General features: G+C 42.2%; 1 protein-coding gene across 7 annotated transcripts in view; it reads right to left on the reverse strand.

The window, feature by feature from the left end:
• Window positions 1-23,049, reverse strand: part of LOC125463787 (myosin-16) — a 298,842-nt gene that overhangs the window by 95,450 nt on the left and 180,343 nt on the right. For all 7 annotated transcript variants that reach the window (XM_048555486.2, XM_048555484.2, XM_048555489.2 and 4 more), the window contains 2 exons: window positions 14,967-15,112; window positions 12,082-12,172 (listed from right to left, as the gene is read on the reverse strand). In XM_048555486.2, coding sequence (XP_048411443.1) covers window positions 12,082-12,172; window positions 14,967-15,112 — 237 coding nt within the window. The remainder of the gene's footprint in view (window positions 1-12,081; window positions 12,173-14,966; window positions 15,113-23,049) is intronic.

Here is a 23,049-nt window from a genome sequence, read left to right on the forward strand (position 1 = left end):
AGAGCGACTGGTGAGTGCAGCGGGGGTATGGATGGAAGGTACCTGGTTAAGAGGACAAGAATGGGTCAGGTGTCAATGAAGGAATAACCTCAGATATTCAGGATTTCGTGAGTGGGATAAGGGAGGTAAGTCGAGTGGGTGTTGGTGTTGGGTTCGGTCAAAGGCTGCAAAATTGCCTGTGGAAAATAGAACGGAAGCTTATCCAGAGTGATCCAGACTGGCAATGCACAAAGCAACCTTAAACTCCGGATTTTAATGGTTCTTGATTACCATTTTAAGAGGAGGATAAGAAACAGATGGGACATCAAACTGTAGAAATGGCAGATTCTAGCACTTTTGTGGTACATGCACAGTACTGAGCACAATTCGGACTTCAACTGGAAGACAGTTTCATATTGCTTAATTACAGCTTTACTCCTTGGAGTTTGTATATCATAAGACTGTTGTTCTTCTCATGCCTAGGTGACACATCAGATAAAGCATGTGAGATAACAAGGTGTACAGCTGCATCTGCATCCCCTCTGTTTCAACCCAAGCAGCATCTGAGGAGCAGGAAAGCTGACATTTCGGGTTTGGACCCTTCTTCAGAAAAAATAGAGTATGTGCTTTCAAAACTCCATTTTCTGGAACAGGTTGCCAGGGTGATAGCTGGAGGTTTGCCAGTTGGCACCAAATATGGATGATCAAGACATTCCCTCCATAGCCTTATTGCCGTCTTCAGTCCTATTGGAAATACTTACATTATTTTCAATGGTGCTGGAATGGGATTCAAACCCAGTGCATTGGCTCAGAGGCACAGATAATAGCAACTGCACCAAAAGCATCAACACCCAGATTAGTGAAGTAAATTTAAGTTCCACTAGCTAAAGTCATAGACTTTAGTGCTGTTTACTGGAATTAAACAACGACTTTCTGGTTCACTATTTCAGTACAGGTCAATTTGGTAATAAAACTGGCAGGGGGAGGTTTGAGAGATCCATGAACTACTCAGATGTTGCAACAAAAGCAAAGGCTGTCAAAGCTTACCATTTCTAGCAAGAGAAACTGCCTGCTGTTTAACTGTGTTCAAGGATCTAGGCAGTAACATTTATAGGCGGGATACCCGGGCTAAATACTTGGCAACAGGAAACATGAAGCAATCCTCACAAAGCAAGATAGAGAATGGGAGATAAAGACGAAGTGCAAGGAGCAAAGCCATAATGATAAGAATGAAAGATGAAAGACTGAGCTGAATACAGTCGCTGAGAGAGACTAATTCACCATAACTGGGTTGAGGTTAAAGCAGGGGTTTGAGCAGGACAGTTGCATTAACGGCCTTCTTCATTCAAAAGATGAATTTGTTTTATGGAGTTCTGGTTTTAATGAACAAAGCTTTTTCACCTGTAAGATGACAAGATGATATTGTGTGATGATTCCACAATCTTGGCATGACTGATCATGGTTTACATTCTGGAGACAGTATGGGTTAGATTTGAAAGCTAAATACCGAAGCTCCTATTCAGCAATATTTCTCACAAGATTGTGTTCTCGTCGAAGACCAAATAACACTGAAGGTGGGTGTCGGTATGAATTGATTTACAATACAGAGACTCTTTAATGTCTGGTTTGGTATCTGTAAGCAGTGGAAGAGTTTAACTTGTCACCCTTAATATGTAGGTGACCGATGCAATTGCTTATTCTCTGACAGTTGTTGATAATGGCTATTCGTAATCCTGGATTTTCTTCCGTTAACTCCAGCGGTCAAGATGACCAGCTATCAGCTCAATAATAAGTGCAACTGTATTCCGAAATTCTCACCCTGGCTTTCTAGTACTCCCAGGATCTTTCATGTTCTCTCTCTATAAGCACTATCGGATTTGGATCTTACAATCCTCTGAGATCTTTGCACTGGCTCCTTGCATATTCCCAGTTTTAACCATTAGCAGCTGAGTTGCCAACTCCCAAATGCCAAAGCTCTGCACTGAAACATCCCTGAAGGCTTTTTTCTAAAAAAAAGAAAAAACATTTTAATCATGCTTTGGCTCAGCAGGTCCTCAGGCAGGATTTATTACAGGCAATGCAGTCTCCTGCACTTCTGCCTGTCAAGCTTTCTTTCCTCCTGTAAAATACTCCTTAAAACCAAAGCCAAGCTTTTGATCGTCTAGTCTAACACTGCTTGGCCCAGCGTCTGATGTAATTTTGTTTGCAACAGTGTATTTTCCCAATAAGGCAATACTTACTTTGTCTCCTACGATGCAAGGAAATGGACATGGATGTTATGAAGAATTCAATAGGCATTTATTACGACTAATTATTGTATGCAAACATTACATTTCTCAGGTTCATAACCACAGAACTCTAGAATCCCTACAGTGTGGGAACAGGCCCTTTGACCCAAAATGTCCACACTGACCCTCAGGAGCATCCCACCCAGACCCATCAGCCTATAATCCACCTAATCTACACATCCCCAAACACTACAGGCAATTTAGCACAGCTAATCCACCTAGCCTGCATGTCTTTGGATGGTAGGACGAAACCAGAGCACCCAAAGGAAACCCACAGAGACGCAGGGAGAATATGCAAATTCCACACACAGTTGCTCAAGGCTGGAATCAAGCCCAGGTCCCCAGCAAAGTGTGGCAGCAACTGGGTTAACATTTAGCTACTTGGTTACAAACAGTAGCACTATCAGCATGCCATGCCACAAGTAACCAAGTAAACTGGAGTCTGAGACTTTTAATACCTTCAGGTCATATACTATCAAACTGTGATTATATTATTAGCACATATCTTTTCAAGGTATATTGATCATGAGGCATAAAACAGTGCCAGAGTTTAAAGCTGGAAGTGCACGCAACTTCAGAGATGCAGATGCAAGTTTACAGCAGTGCTAATTGTTGAAACAGGAGGAATGAGGTCTTATGAACAGGATCTGGTTGGCAGACGAGTGATGATACTTGCTGAGCAGTTGTTCAAGTTACTGTTCCCAGCCACAATAGATTGCTCCTTTTAAACTGTGCTGCTGAGCTTTAAAGCAATGCAGAGCAGATTTAAGTGTTACTGGCCACTCACAGTAAGGACTCCTAACGATGTGCCTCACCAATAACAGCATTTATAGCCGATGGGACACAGGGAAATGAGTAGGCAGCACAAAATTGGCAAGCGGCTTGCATTATAGTCTACAGGCAAGAAGTCAACTGTCCACTGCAGTTCCCATCCTAGTTTTCAGGGACTAATCCAATTTTCTCCCCCAGTACGTAATCAGGCCACATCAGCTGCCTGTTAGGTTAATTATGGATATTGCCTGTGTTCACCTGCACTCAGCAAAATATCAACTGCACTGGAAAAGAAATGAACCATTGATATCAACCATATCATGAACAAAGGCTTCATTGTCTGGTCTTCAAGAACAGCAACAGATCATGACTTAATGGGACAGCTATATCAGTTTCAACCTCAAACACCAGTCAAAAAGCAAAACAACAGAAGATACTTTATGGTAATAAAAGACTTTGTCTTTGAGTATTTGCCACACATCAATCTGAATAGTGAAAGATAAAAATTGGGTTTAAAATTCTATTCTTAGATTTTACTGCTTAATTGACTGTGTGCCAAGTGGTACGCTCCTTACAAGGGGAATTTTACTCAATTAAACATAACTACTGGCTGGTGTTAACTATTTCGATATTCTGACATATAGTCATACTGGAAATGATGAACCCTTCTCGGGCTATTCATTGCTTAATGGGCAGTGTGATGGTTGTTTCAGAGGACAATGATACAGAAAACACAAGATTGAATTTAAATTCAGTCAGAAATAATGGAAAACAAGTCAAAGAGACTTGCACTATCCAGCACTTTTCATGGCCACCAGACTCCTTAAAGTGATTCACAGCCAATTATATTTATTTTCTTTGAGAGTAATCACGAATGTAATTTACGAAAAGCAACAACCAATTTGTGCACATCAAACTCTCAAACACAGCAAATGAGGTAACTTCCAAATAGCCTGATTGATGGGTATGTCTTGATCAGGGCACCAAAGGTAACTTCTCTGCTCAAAACAGAGCCTCGTGATGTTTTACAGGCAGGCAGAACCTCACATTGACACCTCATCCAATTCACTGTACCCCTGACAGTGCAACACAGCCTTGGACTGTTACAAGAACTTATCAGGTCACTCACATCCATTAATGGAATAAAACTGACTGTCCTTACCCAGGTGCTCCTTCTATGTTACACTGGATCCAAAATAACCTTGACAGGGTCCAGCAAGCTACTCAGCTTAATGCTTCTAACATGCAGCCTCAAGCAACAGTGCTGCAAGTTGTCACAGTAATGGTATTAAAAGGATAAACTGTGATAATAAAGTGTGAAGCTGGATGAACACAGCAGGCCAAACAGCATCTCAGGAGCACAAAAGCTGACGTTTCGGGCCTAGACCCTTCATCAGAGAGGGGGATGGGGAGAGGGTTCTGGAATAAATAGGGAGAGAGGGGGAGGCGGACCGAAGATGGAGAGAAGAGGAGAGTATAAGTGGGGAGGTAAGGAGGGGATAGATCAGTCCAGGGAAGACGGACAGGTCAAGGAGGAAGTGGGATGAGGTTAGTAGGTAGGAAATGGAGGTGCGGCTTGAGCTGGGAGAAAAGGATGGGTGAGAGGAAGAACAGGTTATGGAGGCCGGGACGAGCTGGGCTGGTTTTGGGATGCAGTGGGGGGAGGAGGAGATGAACTGGGCTGGTTTTGGGATGCGGTGGGGAAGGGGAGGTTTTGAAGCTTGTGAAATCCACATTGATACCATTGGGCTGCAGGGTTCCCAAGCGGAATATGAGTTGCTGTTCTTGCAACCTTCGGGTGGCATCATTGTGGCACTGCAGGAGGCCCATGATGGGCATGTCGTCTGAGGAATGGGAGGGGGAGTTAAAATGGTTCGCGACTGGGAGATGCAGTTGTTTCTTGCAAACCGAACGGAAGTGTTCTGCAAAGCGGTCCTCAAGCCTCCGCTTGGTTTCCCCAATGTAGAGGAAGCCACACCGGGTACAATGGATAAAGTATACCACATTGGCAGATGTGCAGGTGAACCACTGCTTGATATGGAAGGTCATCTTGGGGCCTGGGATGGGGGTGAGGGAGGAGGTGTGGGGGCAAGTGTAGCACTTCCTGCACTTGCCGGGGAACATGCCAGGTGTGGTGGGGTTGGAGGGGAATGTGGAGCGAACAAGGGAGTCACGGAGAGAGTGGTCTCTCCAGAAGGCAGACAAGGGTGATGTTCAAGATGTCCAAGTTCTTCAAGGACCGCATCTTTCCCCCCACAGTGGTCAAGAACGCCCTTGACCGCATCTCCCGCAACACATCCCTCACATCCCGCCCCTGCCACAACCGCCCAAAGAGGATCCCCCTCGTTCTCACATAACACCCCACCAACCTCCGGATACAACGCATCATCCTCCGACACTTCCGCCATCTACAATCTGACCTCACCACCCAAGACATTTTTCCATCCCCACCCTTGACTGCCTTCCAGAGACCACTCTCTCCGTGACTCCCTTGTTCGCTCCACACTCCCCTCCAACCCCACCACACCCGGCACCTTCCCCTGCAACCGCAGGGCTACACTTGCCCCCACACCTCCTCCCTCACCCCCATCCCAAGCCCCAAGATGACTTTCCATATTAAGCAGATGTTTACCTGCACATCTGTCAATGTGGTATACTGTATCAACTGTAGCCGGCGTGGCTTCCTCTACATTGGGGAAACCAAGCGAAGGCTTGGGGACCTCTTTGCAGAACACCCCCGCTGGGTTTGCAATAAACAACTGCATCTCCCAGTCGCGAACCTTTTTAACTCCCCCTCCCATTCTTTAGATGACATGTCCATCATGGGCCTCCTGCAGTGCCACAATGATGCCACCCGAAGGTTGCAGGAACAGCAACTCATATTCCGCTTGGGAACCCTGCAGCCTAATGGTATCAATGTGGACTTTACCAGCTTCAAAATCTCCACTTCCCCCACCGCATCCCAAAATCAGCCCAGTTCATCCCCTCCCCCCACTGCATCCCAAAACCAGCCCAGCCTGTCTCTGCCTCCCTAACCTGTTCTTCCTCTCACCCATCCCTTCCTCCCACCTCAAGCCGCACCTCCATCTTCTACCTACTAACCTCATCCCACCTCCCTGACCTGTCCGTCTTCCCTGGACTGACCTATCCCCTCTCCACCTCCCCACCTATACTCTCTTCTCCACCTATCTTCTTTTCTCTCCATCTTCGGTCCGCCTCCCCCTCTCTCCCTATTTATTCCAGAACCCTCACCCCATCCCCCTCTCTGAAGAAGGGTCTAGGCCCGAAACGTCAGCTTTTGTGCTCCCGAGATGCTGCTTGGCCTGTTGTGTTCATCCAGCTTCACACTTTGTTATCTTGGATTCTCCAGCATCTGCAGTTCCCATTATCAAAAGGATAAACTGTGTCTAGTTGTCATAATCAAGACCAATCTTTTGACTTTGTTTTGCTGCATCATTGATGAGCGTTTCTCTCATAATTTAAAAATGTTATGATACATGCATGCTGACTAAAGTAAAACTAATTCTTGTGCAAATGCACTCAATGGATGTTAATGAAGGAACAAAGGAAATTAGCATTTACTGCTGGCTGATAGTCCTCAATCATCTCATGGTCAATATACTTTTCAGGAACTCGGCTTCACCTGCAGGGTCTTCCCAAACAATCAAACAGTTCATCTGCCCATACCACAGAGTTGTAAAATGTCAAAGAACAGTGCTCACAATTTCCAATATTTTAAAGTTTACACCTAAATTTAAACACTGGCTGCAGTTATGCCCTGGCACCAAATATTCTGTGCCTATTATCAGGTTTCATCCTGGAGCCACTTTTGTAACTGCACTATGCGTGGGTCAACCAGAGGGCTGCTCACCACCATCTTTTCATGGGCAATAAATTCTGGCCTAGACAGAGACACCCTCATCCCATGAATAAATTTCAAATAACAAAATCCCTCCCTGTGAGCCGCCAGTCTCTGTATTTTGATTCAGGGCATCTACTGATCACTGGGAAAACAAAGTAAGTTTTCCAGCCCCATGAAACAGTCAGTTCCAGTTACCACATTAATAGATGCTAATGTTCTTAGAGCCTTTGCCTAGTAAGCTCAATTTCAGGCATCTTTTATTTGGTCACATTCTGGACCTGCACAGTGCTTCTTATCTGAGCAGCGGGTTCCACTGACGTATCCATCATCCCAGTACTTGGTGCCCCCAAATGGTCTTCTGCTTACAAAGTTGCTTCCTAAATAAATTATCGCTAGGGCTGACAGGGAGCATAAGTGTCCCTGATACCAGCCACACAAGAGCCCTCCCAGAGCTAAAACACTCTTGCACTTTGCTCCTCATAGGACCAACCAATCAAATTCCTTCCCAATCGGCAAGCTGCCTGCCAAACTCAATCAAATCAGGCGTGAACATAAAACATCAAAAGCACTCATGAAAATCCTTGGAGGAGCTGTGTCATTGTTTTGTTCCCAACATCTACCTAATTATCCGCGCATCATGAAAACTAATTATTAATACTTCTGGCATCTAAAAAAGGACACATTCAAGACAGTACAACTCTTTTTTCCTTCCGGTTTCTTCCTACATTATCAAATCCAGTATTTCAACTTGTTCTCAGGATAAAACTAAGCATACATTCTATATAATCCCACAGAAATTAAGAGCTAACTACAGCAAAATCTCACAACTGGGTTCTGATTAAAAGTCAGATGTGCAAATTAGTATTTCTGGAGCAGGAAGGCCTTAAAAATTATAATTTACACAATTGTGGAAAATACTTTGTCTAAGGCTGGGCCAATTTGACTGCTACTGGTGAATCACCAGCATCTTAACAGAGGCCAGTAAGAGTGACTCCAGGAACTGACATTTAAAAAGAGAAGGAACAGAGCAAATATTTCTCAGTTCTGTTCAGCATCACTGCCTAATCTGAGAAACTGTTTATAGCCCACTTGCTTCAAAATGTAATGAATTACGTGCTAAAAGGCCAAATCTGTACCAAAACGAATAGCTAACTTAGCATTGAAGACTGTTAATAAAGTGGTCTTCCCATGCAAAAAGTTACAATAGCACATAATTAACATTGTAAAAAAAGGACTTAGAAGACCGTATTAGGAGAACAAAATGGTGAAGCAATTTATCTTAACTGAAGTGTTTCAGAATATTGGTTTTAAAAAGAAAACAAAGAGCAGAAATTATGTTCGTTAAAAGCTGCAGCATAAGAAGGGAACTACTACTGGGTGCACAATACTGCATTCTCAGGATCCATTTACGTAGAAGTGGATGGCAGCAAAGAAAGCTCATTAACCAAACTTTGCTAATCCTGCAAAACATCATGCCTTCTCTCCGTAAGGATGATTACAATTAAAATTATATTAAGGACAGAAGCTGGGATGCTGTATACGGTCGTAATGTGATGAAATTTAAGAAGTTTTGATCCATTAGAACAAGGAGAAACTAATTCATCTTGCAGAGTCAGTAACCAAAAGGTACAGATTTAGCAAAATTGGTGAATGAATTAGAGGCAGAGTTATAATCTGGAATGCACTGTTTTAAAGGGTCCTAAGAGTAGATTCAGTAGTAACTTTCAAAAATGAGTTGGATAACTGACTGAAAAGGAAAGAAAAGCATAGTGCTACCAGGAAAAGAGGTGGGGGAAGGAGACTAATGGGATCACAATTTCAAAGCACCACCACAGGTGTTGTGCCAGATGGCTGTTTCTTGCGCACTATGATTCTATGAACAGCTATAATTCATTATTTTGACGTACAACTTTAAAAAGGGTCAAGTTTGAGATAGTGAAGGGTGAGCTTAAATAAATCAACTGGGGACAGTACTGATGAAAGGGTCAGTTGGAGACTAACAGAATATCTAAATAGCTGACTACTCCACACACAGGATGTTAGCTGAATCAGGGGTCAATGAAGGCCTAGTGCTATTACCAATGGACTGCTAATCCAGAGATGTGAATAATCAGGTTTGAATCCTGTCACAACAGATGGTGAAATTTGAATTCAATAAAAAAAATCTGGAATTAAGAGTCTAATGATGACCACGAATCCGTTGCCAATTGGAAAAAACCCTTCTAGTTCGATAATGTCCTTTTAGGGAAGGAAACTGCCATCCTTACCTGGTCTGGCCTACATGTGACTCCAGAACCATGGCAATTTTGTTCACACTTAACTGCCCTCTAGGCAATTAAGGATGGAGAATGAATGCTACCCTCGCCAGTAACAGCGTCATTTTATGAATGAATAAAGAAAAAAAATTACAATGCAAAACTAGTCAAGAGTAGTTTAGAGAAACTGACATGGTCTAAAACCATAACACGAAGAGAAACATGTAAAAAAGAACAGCTCTGCAGCCCATACAAACCAATGACGCAACCAAAGAAAATGGATCACTACACTGCAAGGAAATTGGGAGGAAGAAGTTGTATCTACAGACAGGAATATCATTGTCAAAGCCAAACACAATACCATGGAGTTTTAAAACCACCTGGGGGTTAGCCAAGGAAAACCAAAATCTCTTGAACAGGTAAATGGTACAATAATTCTACACAGTTAATATTTAACATGACTACGTTTTTTTGAAATACACAGTAGAGAAGCCATTAGGAGTGATCTAGCATAGATGGACTCACAATGAAATGTTACATAGTTTGAAAGTCACTTGCATGTCTATTTATTGCAAAAATATATTTTATTCATATAAGGAAATCTTTATCCAATCTGTACTGTCATTACTTGCAGAGAATCAAATATATATTTGGCATTGGTCTTTCTCTGTGACCAGTTGTTGGTGGACTTAAGGGGCTCAAGACTAATTAATCCTAAACAGCAGATGCTACAGTCTGGAAGGTGCTGAATCGCACCAACCATACTGTGAAGTGTTGTTAACTGTGTCAAAAGAGTTAATGGATACATAGAGGGTGCCACTGCAATGCAAGCAGTATGGCATGTGTTCTCACAGAAAATGGCACAGTAGGCTCAAGAGGCTGAATTGTCTTCTCCTGCTCTTAGTTCTTACGTTCTAAACTTCTCAGAAACTCAGTGCACGTATTGGAAGCCGTTCAATGGAGCATTGGGAGTGCCAACATGAACAGGAGGTTGAAGTCAACACAGTTTTAGAAGGAGGTATCTTGTCCGGCTAACTTCTGACATTGTTGCAACTACTTAATTAGACAGGGCTATAAGCATACCTAGAATTCACAAAGCCTCAGGTAAACTCTAACATTAAAAAGAGTGCTTCACAACTTTAAAGAGGGGTACTTGGAGCTTTCGTTGAGGTTCATCAGCAGAAAATCAGCTGAATCACCAAAAAAATACACAGATGGGTTTTCTGATAGTCTCTCAGAGTTATGGCAGCTGATCTCCACCCCAAGAAATTCCCAGTGAATACATCCAATAACACTGGCCCAACGACCATTTTCTGAGATTTTGACTGATTTTTCCTGCCTGTAAACAGCATTCTGTTTGACTTGATTCCTTCGCCACTGTTGTCCGATCACTGAGATCACAAGATCGATCCCAAGTGGAAAGGGCTGAGTTTAGCTGCCAGATTGCAAATATTTAACTTCTACAGTTTAAGGTACAGTGGGTCAAGAAGAAACTCTCACTTTCAGTTTAAAAGGCAAGGTCAGCCAGAATATCACTTCTAATTAAAGCACAAAGGCTAGAATGCTTGGAACTAATTTTAAGTAGTGAGAAATATTTTTGAAACAATTATTACAAAGAACTTCAGCAATGAAAGACATAAATGTTTCATTTAATTTCTCAAACATATTACTGAATGAAGTACCTTCAAGACACTGAAAATGTGGTGACTCTATAAAAAAATGCAAGACTACAAGAGATAATGACTATATTCCTGTTAAATATAAATCTGACCCTTAATCCTTTTTATAGGATGTTGCACTTTTTTATAAAAGCTTTGCAGAATCTCAATGTAGTACAATACGATCACCAATGAATTTGTCATCAGCACTGTTATTGAAGGTTTGCAGAAAAGTTGTTTGTTGGCTGGGAGGTAATTCCATTCACGCGTATCTGTGATCATATTCCAGCCAAGTTGTACATTGCTGGTTAATTTCACCACACCCATAACTCAAGGTGAGTATGATAACAATGGGGTGCCTTATTTCTGAGAGTTTATAGGAATATTGAATGGCATAATGTCACTCCATGTCCCCATTATTCTGCTTCTCTAATATAATACAACAGTGCCCACTTGAATGAAATTAATTCCGTATGTTTGTATTAGCCAGTGAATATAAAATAAAGCCTTCATTATTCTCTTATAATAGAGTATTGTAAAAATCACAAAATAGCACAACAGCTCCTATGTGAAACACAACCTCTTCAGCTTCTGCAGTTTCCACTCAGCTCCTAGATGCCAAGGAGTTTTGAATGAGCTCAGCCTACAAAAGGACAATCTCAGATCGGAGGTACTTCCTGTTGAATGGCCTTAACACCGATCCTTAAATGAAACCACTCTAGGCTTTTCAACAATAAAAGCCCAGAAAATACAGTTGTTGTTGATGATGGCTCAGGAGAAACAGATGTGCTGCATCTATGCCCCACAAAAAATTTCTAGCCCGTAGACCTTATAAAGGTTTATGAAATCATAGGATGACTACCCAAAGGTCTGTCTTCCAGGGTAAAATTAGAGGGCGCAGGTTTTAGGTGAGTGAGGTAAGACACAATAAGGACCTAACAGGCAACTTTTTCACGTGAAGTGTGAATGGAACGAGCTGCCAGAAGAGGTGGAGGAGGCTGGTACAATTACAACATTTACAGCCTTCTAGATAGGTACAGGAACGGGAAGGTTTTGGGGGGAAATGGGCCAAATCGAACTAGATTAATTTCGAACATCTGGTCGGCATGGACAAGGTGAACCAAAGGGTCTGTTTCCATGTTGTACAAATCTATTTCGATATGATGCTAAGTTAAATATCTTGGCCTTAGTGTTTCACTGCCCACGACTCTCTAGGTGGCATTCCAGTTAGGCAAACAAAATGGCAGCATGCAGTTCGATGATTTTACCTGGTATTCCTTAATCTTCCTCTGAAGAGTAGCAGTTAATGACTGTTCATCTTCGAGCTTAGAGCTCACTGTGTTGATCTCCAGCTCCTTCCTTAACACAGGAAAAAAAAACACTTTACACATATGGAAAGGAAAAACGCATAAAGCTTTCCACATGTAACAAATATTGCACATGGGATCAGCACATTTTATTACCAGTTTGTTTCATGACTGAAAGCTGTTTACATTAGCTTTAACAGGGGTCACAGCCAATGGGCTTCCAGAAATCTGATGTGGCCAGTTTCCATTACACCATCATTTTGAATCTAATCCCCATGTTATAACTTGCTTGCTGTAAAATTTTAAGTCTCGACACTGTTTTCTCTGAACATGGCGACAGCCCATCTTTTTTCTTTACTCTCCTCAATTTTGACCCTGTCAGTAACAAATTCTTTTCATTCTCCCTCCTTCAGTTCAATGAGATTGTGCTCACTTTACACTGTTTTCTCTTCCCAAACCTGCACCATTCCCTCAGACATTCCATCAAGGATCCATTTTTGGCTCCTTTTACTTTCACTTCTTTGAGCTGCCCCTCAATGAAATTAACATGATTTTTCTACACACACACCTAGCCTCTCTAACAGTCTCAATCTACTGTCAGACTACGGGTCTAACACTCAATCATAGATGGTGGTCCGTAGAAAACCTTCTCTATTAGAGATTGAGAAGACACTGGATTTAATGAAGGTGATGGAGGTCCCACCAAAGCCCTGAGCCATCTCTTTTAGGGCAGGTCTGTTGAATTAACTACCACTGAGGTGCCGCAGTGGGCCTCTACAAGTTCAAGATCCCCAGTGACGGATGCCATGCGAAGAGCTACTGGCCTTTCGTGGACAGCAGTACCGTCAAGTTCTGCCACCAGTACTTCAAAAACTGAGGGCTAGCCTCACAGTTGGATCCCACACCATTCGCTGGTGAGTGCTGGGGGTTGCAGGGAAGGAGAGGCGGCTTGTGGTATTTATTTCAAGAGGGTTGTTTTATAAGAGTCAGCAAGTCTTACAAGGAACTGTACAAGGCTCTGGAGAGGCTACATCTGGATTGCTGAGTGGCTGTTTTGGTCCCCTTAAGGGACAATTTCATTTCATTGGACGCAGTTCAGAGATGGTTCATTAGGACGGTCCCTCGTTTGGAGAGATGACCTTTTGAGCAAAGTCTAAACAGGTTGGGACTCTACTCACTGGAGTTTAGAAGAATGAGAGGTGATCTCATTGAAACATACAGAATTCCTCAGGGACTTAACAGTGTGCATGCTGACAACAAATTTCCCTTCGTGAGAGTGCCAAGGTACAGAGGGCATAGTCTCAGAATAAAGAGCTGCGAATTTAAGAATGAGATGAGGATTTCTTCTCTCAGAGGTTTGAGAGTCTTTTGAACTCCTTGCCACAGAGAACCGTGGAGGGCAGAGAGCTTGAGCATAATTTAAGTCGGAGATCAATAGATTCTTGATCAATAGATTGTTGGTCAGTATCAAAGTCAAGTGTTATGCAGACGGGGCAGGAAAGTGGACGTAAAGTGCTGGATCAGCCAGAACCCTACTGAATTTGTCGAGCAAACCTGAAGGGCCGAAAGGCCTACTCCTGTTTCCATTTCTTATGGTCCTTATCAACATGCTGGTCTATGCTAAATTAAACTTTAGTATCACAATTAAGTGCCGCAGTTTCATTCTCCTGTAAGCATTCCTCTTGCATGATTTTCTGACTGTATCAGAGATATATTGACAGAAAATAGTAATATATTGAGGCTTTGAGCTATTGCATTCAAAAGTTTAAGTTTCTTGTTGACTGTCCACATGTTTAACAGTACAACACCAGCTGGGTTCTCTATAGGATTGAATATACTCAAAGACTCAGAGGTTTAGCATGATATTCACACTAACTTGTTTTAACTCTTCCAGCTTGCATTCACGCTTACATCTTGAGTTGCTTTTATCAGTGGCATAACAAGTTTCTTCAGAAGCAAGGTGCATTACTGTGAAACTCCAAGAGCAGACCACCCAGGAGGTAGTCCCTACAGTCAGCCTGACATGCAATTATTCAGCCTTAAAATGAAAAGTCACAACTAGAGAGGCTCTGCACTTTTATGGCCAAGAAAAGCCGCAAGGGACTGAAATGAACAGCAAGCCTTGGGGCTTCATTTGTACTAAACACAAGTGAGGTATTTCTCAAATAGAATAAACTTCTAGAATGGAGGTAGAATTCGAGAGAGAAAAAAAAGTATAAATGCAAACCTAACCATTTACCACACAACTTCTGAGCAGGGTCTCATGCATTTTCTTTAATCACTTTTATTGTGTCATTTGGTTATTACCTATCCACAAACAGCCATACATTAAAAGACAGGAGCACTTAACCATTGGGTGTCTCATAAATGTATTCTTTAAATGGCAGCTGATTCAACCAGTTCACAGCCAGTGCCCTGGTGTTGCCATGTGCACAGTCAACAGAATGCAGCAACTCACCCCGATTTCGGCAAGACTACCTTCCTACCCCTCGTCATTTTGAACTGAGAAACCTAGGACCCAGACCAACTCTTAAGGGTTGCATTTCATCACAGGTGGAAGAAGGGGAGAGGGGAAAGGAACGGTTGTATTTAGTTTGGGGTTTAAAACCCTAAGGACAACAGGAATGAGGAACAGCAAACAAAAGAGGCAGGGTGCTTCACAGGATTGAGTTCTACAATTGGTCTGGACGATGGCAAAATGGAACTTTATATAACAGCAAAACACAATTTGATCCAGCTCATTATGGTTAGGGTTAGATTCTGCTTGATTGCAATCAAACTAACATCACACAAGTATTGATTCAAGAGCTGTTTTAATTTGTCATTTAGAATAAGAAAATACTCACTTCTTGATGATTTCTTCCAGGTCAACCTTCAATTTCTCCATTTCGTTCAGGCTATCAATAGTCATCTTGAGGTCTGCTTCAAGCTTTCGCCTTCCCCTCTCCAGCTCTGCCCGTAAGTGCTTCTCCTGCTCAAAGTTGTACTCAAACTGTTGAGGGAACACATTTGGAGATCAATTTTATTTCCAGTTTCTGATCATCGCACAGACCAACTCTGAAAAATATTCACTGGGCACAATTGATAACCTCATCGAACCTTTTCCTCCTAATGAGGAGGGTAATGGCAGTACTGCAGACTGGGCCAGATTCTCCAAATTTGTCAGAGTCAAGCACTCCCAGTTTCAGCATATGACAGCTGAATATACAGAAAAGCTCCTGACACTCTGTCAACAATGCAGCTTAGCCATTAGAACAGAATAACATCCTGTACTACACATGTAAACCTTTTCTCTGCCCTCACTAGCCTTTCTTGAGGCTCTTTGTAAAATTGCCATCCCAGTGCCAGGTTGCATGGAATCATGGGCAATTTGGTTCTGTAGGCAGATGGTCAATATCAATCCAGTTGAGACATTGTCAAACTCATCCAAAATTGGGCTTCAACAACCACCAGATCCAAAGAGTTCGATTTTCTTCACTCAAATGGCAATGAAGCTGTGGAATGCACTACCACAGAAGGCTGTGGAGACGAAGTCATTGATTATATTCAAGAGAATGATTAAATTTTCGATTTTAAAGGCGTCAAGGGAGAAAAGGAGAATATGGCATTGTGATAGAAAAATAAGCCATGCTCATATTGAATGGCAGGATAAGCTGAAAGGGCTGAATGTTTAATCTGTGGTTCATTTGATTTTAATTCCAGGGAAACGAGGTCAGCTTGCACACTCACTGTACCAGCCAGCCAATCATGGAGGGCTCGTTCAAAGCATGGTTAGAAAATAACCAGCTCGTAACAACATATGGTTCTTTTCCCTTGTACATTTCTGCACTTTTCTTGATTCGTGCTTTGGTTCAGTTTCGCAAGTGGTTAACATCCATCTGGCTAACAGTTCAGGTCGGTGCTCAAATTCTTTGCAAACAACTTTTCATGAGATACTGGGACAAGAGGTGGGGGCATAGGCAGGACGGGGGGGGGGCGCGCGGAATAATGTATGGTGTAAGAACAGATGAATTTTATTCTTACCCAATGACTGTACAGCATTTGATCACAAAACATCTACTTGGACAGTAACAGAGATAGTAGGAACTGCCGATGCTGGAGTATCTGAGATAACATGGCGTGAAGCTGAAGCGTCAAGCTTTCCTGCTCGGCCTGCTGTGTTCATCCAGCTTCACACCGTGTTAAGTGGGCAGTTAACTCTTCCAACAGATCAAAGCTGGATCTTTTGGACGTCCAGTGCATGTGTGCGCATGCAGTGGGGGTGCGTGTGCGTGTGTGTGTGCGCGAGATATCTGGGACGGCGTATCAGTGTCTGTCTGTCTCATTACTCAGTCTTGAAGAAAGCTTCTATCATTATGAAGAAATGCTTTGTGACTGTACAACAACAATTCCACTGTATGACAAGACCATACCCGGTGAATAACAATATTTAGTATTTTTTGAGTGAAGTCCAACAACACATTTAAGTGAACATGAGTCTACTCCAAATGATGTGACACAACAAAAACAAATAAATCTTGCTATACAACTCCAACTAAAGCTTAACAAGATCACTCAAAGTTGGCATGGATTGTTACTAATTAATCTTCCAGTTTAAAAAAAGTTCAAAGATTAAATTTAATGTTTTTTTTACATTTGTGCTCATCACATGCAATCTCATATTACCAGCAAACACACAGATTGCAAATGCATTTTTGGCAATTTCCTGATCTATCAGCAGAACAAGACCAGGTGCCAAAAAAAAATGCAGTTGGGCAAGATTTTTTTAAAAACTCCCTTCACAGGTTGCATTCACTTAACCTAATTTTCAGTTATGGGTGATGTTTGTCTGAAGTAATGGTAGAATGGGCAGGCAGGTAGCAGATGAAGTTCAATGCAGAGAAACGTGAAATCAGTCATCTCAAATAGAAGGAACAAAGTGAGTCAGCATAAAATAAGGGGCCATTCTTAAGGGGATGAAGGAGCAGAGGGTCATGGACAAACTGAAGGTGGCAGGGTAAGTTGAGAGCATCGTTAAAAAGCATTCACTATTCCCAGCTTCATTAATAGGGGTATAAAGTACAAGAGTAAAAGGAAGTCAAACTGAGCTTGTTATCGGACTCTAGCTCAGCATCAGCAGGCATGCTGTTTCTGGTTCTAGGTGCCGCAGTTTAGGAAGGATGTAAAGACATTGGAGAGACTGCAGATCCATGCCAATAGTTCCAGGGACGAGACGCTTCAGTACGAAAACAGACTGGACAAAGCAGTGCTTGCCTTCAAAAACAAAAACAGCAGACAACAGGTTTGATAGACGTATTCAGACTAATCATGATTCTGAACAGTGTAAATAAGGAGAAACCTCCTACTTCTAAAATGATCAAGAATGAGTGCGCAGAGATTTAAAGTAATTGGTAAAAGAAGCAAAAGCCAGACTGGGACAACCTTTTTCTTACTGCAAGTGGTTAGGGTGTGGACTGCACTCTCTGCCTGAGGCAGGCTCAATGAAAGCAATCAAAATGTGAATCAGACTTTATCTGAATTGGAAGAGTGTGCAGGGTTATGGGGAGCAGCTAGATAACGGCACAAAGTGAACGGCTCATTCAGACAGTCAGTGCAGACACGATGGGTCAAACGGCCTGTTAGAATTCTGTGGTTGAGGACTAAGAACAAAGTTGTTTCTTATATAAAACTTCATTCAGCAACTTAAATCTGTTCTGAAGTTTAAGCGTGAACAATTAAACCCAAGGGCAAGATATTTGGTCAACTGTTCTCGACACAGTGATGACTAACACTGCTGACTAAAGCAGTCAAAACCATGACTGATTTGATCTTTGCACTTAAAACACTCAGGTCAGCTTGTCAGACCGAAACTCAAGAATGTGCTGGGCACAGCTGGGTGCTGTCAGCTGACACTTAGCTTGACATAAATTACAATAATCAAGAATGGCATTACTACCCACTTTATAACACCACACTTAACTCATTTAGTCCCAGAAACAGATACATACAATGCTGCAGAGATAACACAGCAAGCTCCTTCAAACTAATAATGCGTGCCTGCACTTCTGAACAAATGAAGTTGCGTCAAGGCTTAAACAAAGTGAGCCACAAGCACTTGTGAAATCACAGGCTCGCTGTCTCCAGTTTCATTCACTTTAATGGTCAACAAACCAGGAACTGGAGACTGTGCCTCACATGGACACCGTCCGATCAAGGAATCACTTGAGACTCGTACCTATTAGATTTAGCGATAGCTTTATCTCTTATAAACTGTTTGGTTGAAGCAAAAAAGTTTGAGCCCACAGGAAGTAAAGGAAAATCCAACCCATTGAATTCGCTGTCATCCCCAGTTATGAGCAAAGTGATGGAAGGAATTCTCAACAGTTTTATCAAGGCACATTACTCACCCATAATCCACTCCTTTAGATTTCACCAGTATATTTCAGTTCCAAATCTCATTACAGCCTTAATTTCCTCACAGACACCACAGCTGAAATTTAGATGTAAGGTGAAATGGCTGAGTGTGGTACTAAAGGTTCCCCTGGAACTCTGAAAGGAATGTTGTTTCTGACAAGTACTCCCTGCATACTGGCCTTTTTACACATAATCAGTGAATCAGCTCTTCACAGTTCGAAAGGTTATAAACTTTCTTTCTTAGCATCATCTACATTACACAGACTTCACCTTGCAACTGTCAACTGAGACCTCACAGACATTCTCGGTCAAGGCATTATATTTTGATTATATGGATGAACACAAGATCATTTGCCAAAAATAAATCAAGGAGCAGAGGTCGGCCATTCCATTGTTATTATTGAAATCCTTCCTCATTCCTTCCACTTTCATACTTTTTGCTCATAGCCAATTAGGGAGTTGATGGCCGAGGATCTGTTAACCCAAACTTGAATATATTCAATGTTTCAGTTTCCACTGCCTTCTGTAAGCAAGAGTCCAAAGGCAACGACCCTCAGAGAAGAAATTCCTCCTCATCTCCATCTTAAACAGGAAAATCCTAACTTGCAAACTGTGTAATATTCCTCACTGCTTCATTTAATTTTAAATGATTATAGCAATTGGAAGAATGTAAATCAGAGGTGTTAAAGGCCCATTTGACTCATCAGAGCTCACCATTTTAAGTACCCTAACTCTCCTACAATAGAATGCAAGCTCCTACTGAGTGTCCCATCATTTTCTACCTTCTGTGCCCCAGTTGGCAGATTATTCCAAACAACTGAATTCTCTTTCTAAAACTACTTTCAAACCATTTGAAACTAAGTTAAACTTTTACTCTATCTGGAGACCCTAGTTTATTTAAAATTAAAGCATTCTGATTCCTACGCATGTGAAGGTTTTGTAATTTCCAATGACCTTCTCGTGACCCCTCTCCATTCTGAATTAACCCTTTCACACAAGAACTGCCTTGTTTTAGTTCCCTCTCTCCAAAGTTGACACAGTGGAACTCCATTTTCTGCAGGTTATTCACAATGGCGCTTAGCAACAGGAACAGCTGGAATGGTACAGTGTCCAGACAGAGTAGATCAGCCTTTTTCATAAAGCTACTGTCTAAGGAGAGCTTAAGTTCCAAATACCTTAAGTTCCAAGTCAACATCATTTCAATGCTGCCTCTAGATGGTTTGAAATAAACAGTATTAGAATAATCGATTGGGAATGTTTTCCACATCTTTGAGTGAGATATTAGTGAACTGATGGGAGATTTAGAGAGGGACTAAGTGTGGGGTGACTCCCACAGACAATGAAAGCTGGGAGAATAACCGAAAGTCTGGGTCAAAGGGCAGTGGCAACAGCTGGCAGAAATCTCTGGAGGAAAAGCTGGGAAGAGAAATGAGATTAGTGAGCAGAGTGCAGACAGCAGCTCCTCAGCAAAACACAGAATTGTCTTGGAAACCAGCTTTCTTGCAGAGTTTTTTCACACTCTCAAATCACGTAGTAAACGATAAAAGAGACTGGTGCAAGTTTCTACCTTCTGAAGATAATTCAATACACTGATAAATGCCAATGTGAAACAAAATGTAACCCATTTAAGACATCTTTGTGCTGTTATGAGAAGTTACTAATTCCCTACCTTTTTCCCCCTTGTCTTCTCCTGTCACTGTACACAGTCAACTCTGTTTAACAGTAGTACAAAAGTGCATTTCCACTCGTGGTACCAGTTAAGAAATCCATAGAAGCAATTAAACTATAATTTGAGCATCAGATATGAGTAGCGTAGGCAGTAGTCTAGCAAGGGTTTTTGGATATGTGCTTGCCAGACCAAACAGAAGCTATTTCATCATGTCTTTTGTCAAACAGGAATTTTATAATGAGCTTCAATTGGAAACATTATTACTTCCATTAATCATATAAAGTAAACAAAGTTGATGGGGAAAAAAAAAGCAACCTTGTTGAACTAAAGTTCTAAAACATGAAACCAAGTGTAGGTCTACCAATAGCTTTGCAAGCATTCATTGCAATATTCTGATGAACACTCAAGAGGCCTCAAGCAATTTCACTGGTTGAATTGTGGAAATGACTAGCCTTGGATGAAAATCCTTTGCTTGCCCTCCGTCAGGGGATGTAAGGCACTGTTTTTAGATAAAAAAAAAAGAGTAATCTGTTCAAAACAAAGTTCTCTTGCATGTTTGAGCAACCCACTGCTTCCCCACCAATGCCACATTCAGACAATCATACAGTCCAGCTCATTACAATATCACTCCAGCCTGCTGCAAAGACGGTCCCAAAGAGACTCAAAATGTTAAATATTTCTCTCCACAGATTCTGCCAGACCTGTTGAGTTTCTCAACTGTGGCAAGCAACTCACCTCTTGACAACCAAAGTGTGTCCACCATCGAGTTTTGAGGAGATTTGTAGCTCAGGTTGAGGTTCTGGATGTGAGTTTGCTCGCTGAGCTGGAAGGTTAGTTTTCAGACGTTTCGTCACCATTCTAGTTAGCATCATCAGTCAGCCTCCAACGAAGCGCTGGTGTTAACCAACCATCCCAACACCCAAACACAAAGCTGCATTAGAACATTATTCTAACGAGCCACCACACACTGCAGCACAGAGGAACTACGCAGAGCAGAAACAAATCACCTATACAGCGTATTCAAAAAGAATGGGTACCCTATGAACACAGTCCGCCGATTCCTCAGCAACAAACCCAAACAAACAGACAAAACGGGCCCAGAAACCATAACCACTCTCCCCTACATCAAAGGCATTTCGAAAATGACTGCCAGACTACTCGGACCTCTTGGCATCAGGGTAGCCCACAAACCCACCAACACACTAAAACGGCAGCTAATGAACTTAAAAGACCCTATACAGACAACAAGCAAAACGAACGTCATCTACAAAATACATTGCAAGAACCGCGAGGAATGCGATGGAAAAGTGCCCACAGTTTGAAGACATGCAGACTGTCTACATTCTTTTATTAACTTATGGGAAGTGGTGATCTCTGGCCGGCCAGCAATTACTGCCCATTCCTAGTTGTTGTGATCTGCCTTCTTCAACCACTACAGTCTATATGCTGTGAACAGATTCACAATTCTCTTGGGGAGGGAATTCCAGGATTTTAATTCTGCAATACTGAAGGAGAGCAATATATTTCCAAGTCAGAATGGTGAGAGACTTTGAAGGAAACTCGCAGCTGGTGTTCCCATGTATCTACTGCTCTTAATTTTCTATATGAAATTAGTCACATGTTTGAGAAGGTGCTGTCTAAGGATCTTTGGTGAATTTCTGCAGTTTGTCTTGTAGACACTGCTGTTGAGTGTTGGTGATGGAAGGAGTGAATGTTTGGGGCTGCCATGTCAATCAAGTGGGCTGCTTCATTCTGAATGGTGTCAAGCGTCTTGAATGTTGTTGGAGCTGCAGCCATCCAGACAAATAGACAGTATTCCATTACACTCCTGGCTTGGGCTCTGAAGATGGTGGAAAAACTTTGGCAGGCAAGAGATGAGTTACTCGCTGCAGTATTCCTAGTCTCTGATCTGGTCACGTAGACACACTATTTTATACGGAGAGTCCAATTGAATTTATGGTCAACCATAACCCCACGATGTTGATTGTGGGGGAATTCAGTGATAATAACGCTACTGAATGTGAAGGGGCAGTGGTTAAGATTGTTCCCAGGCATTTGAGTGGCATAAATATTACTTTCCACTTGTCAGCCCAATCCTGGACATTGTCCAGATCTTGTTTCATTTGAACCAGGGCTGTTTCAGTAACTAAGTAGTTGTAAATGGTCCTGAACACTGCATAATCAACAGCTAACATCCCCACCTCTGACCTTATGATGGAGGGAAGGTCATTGATGAAGCAGCTGAATATTGTTGGGCTTAAGACACTATCCTTACGAACTCCTGCAGAGACGTCCTGCAGGAGAGATGGCTGACCTCCAACAACCATGACCACCTTCCTACGTGCTAGGTATGACTCAAACCAGCAGAGAGTTTTCCCTCTAATACCCACTGATTCCAGTTTTGCGTGGGGTCCTTGATGCTTCAATCTGTTGAATGCAGCCTCGATGTCAGTTTCACCTCACCTCTAGAATTCAGCTCTTTTGTCCACATTTGAATAGAGACTTTAAATAAGTCAGGAGCTGAGGGACCCTGACAGAACCTATCTGGGCATCACTGAGCAGGCTATTTATGAGCCGGTGCTGTATGGTAGCATTGTTGATGACACCTTCCATCACTTTACAGGTGATCGAGAGTGAACTGATGAGGTGTTAATTGGTTGCGAGGGATATTTCCTGCTTTTTTGGAAAGGATGTCGTTGGGCAATTCTTCACATTATCGGGTAGACATCAGTATGATATCTGTACTGAAACAGCTTGGCTAGGCTTGCGAGTTCTGGAGCACAAGTTTGCAGTACTATTTCCCAAAGTTGTCTGCAGCTTTGGCAGTACCTCCAACTATTTCTTGATATCATCTGGAGCGCATTGGC

The sequence above is a fragment of the Stegostoma tigrinum genome, chromosome 22 (assembly GCF_030684315.1).
Source record: "Stegostoma tigrinum isolate sSteTig4 chromosome 22, sSteTig4.hap1, whole genome shotgun sequence".
NCBI lineage: Eukaryota > Metazoa > Chordata > Chondrichthyes > Orectolobiformes > Stegostomatidae > Stegostoma > Stegostoma tigrinum.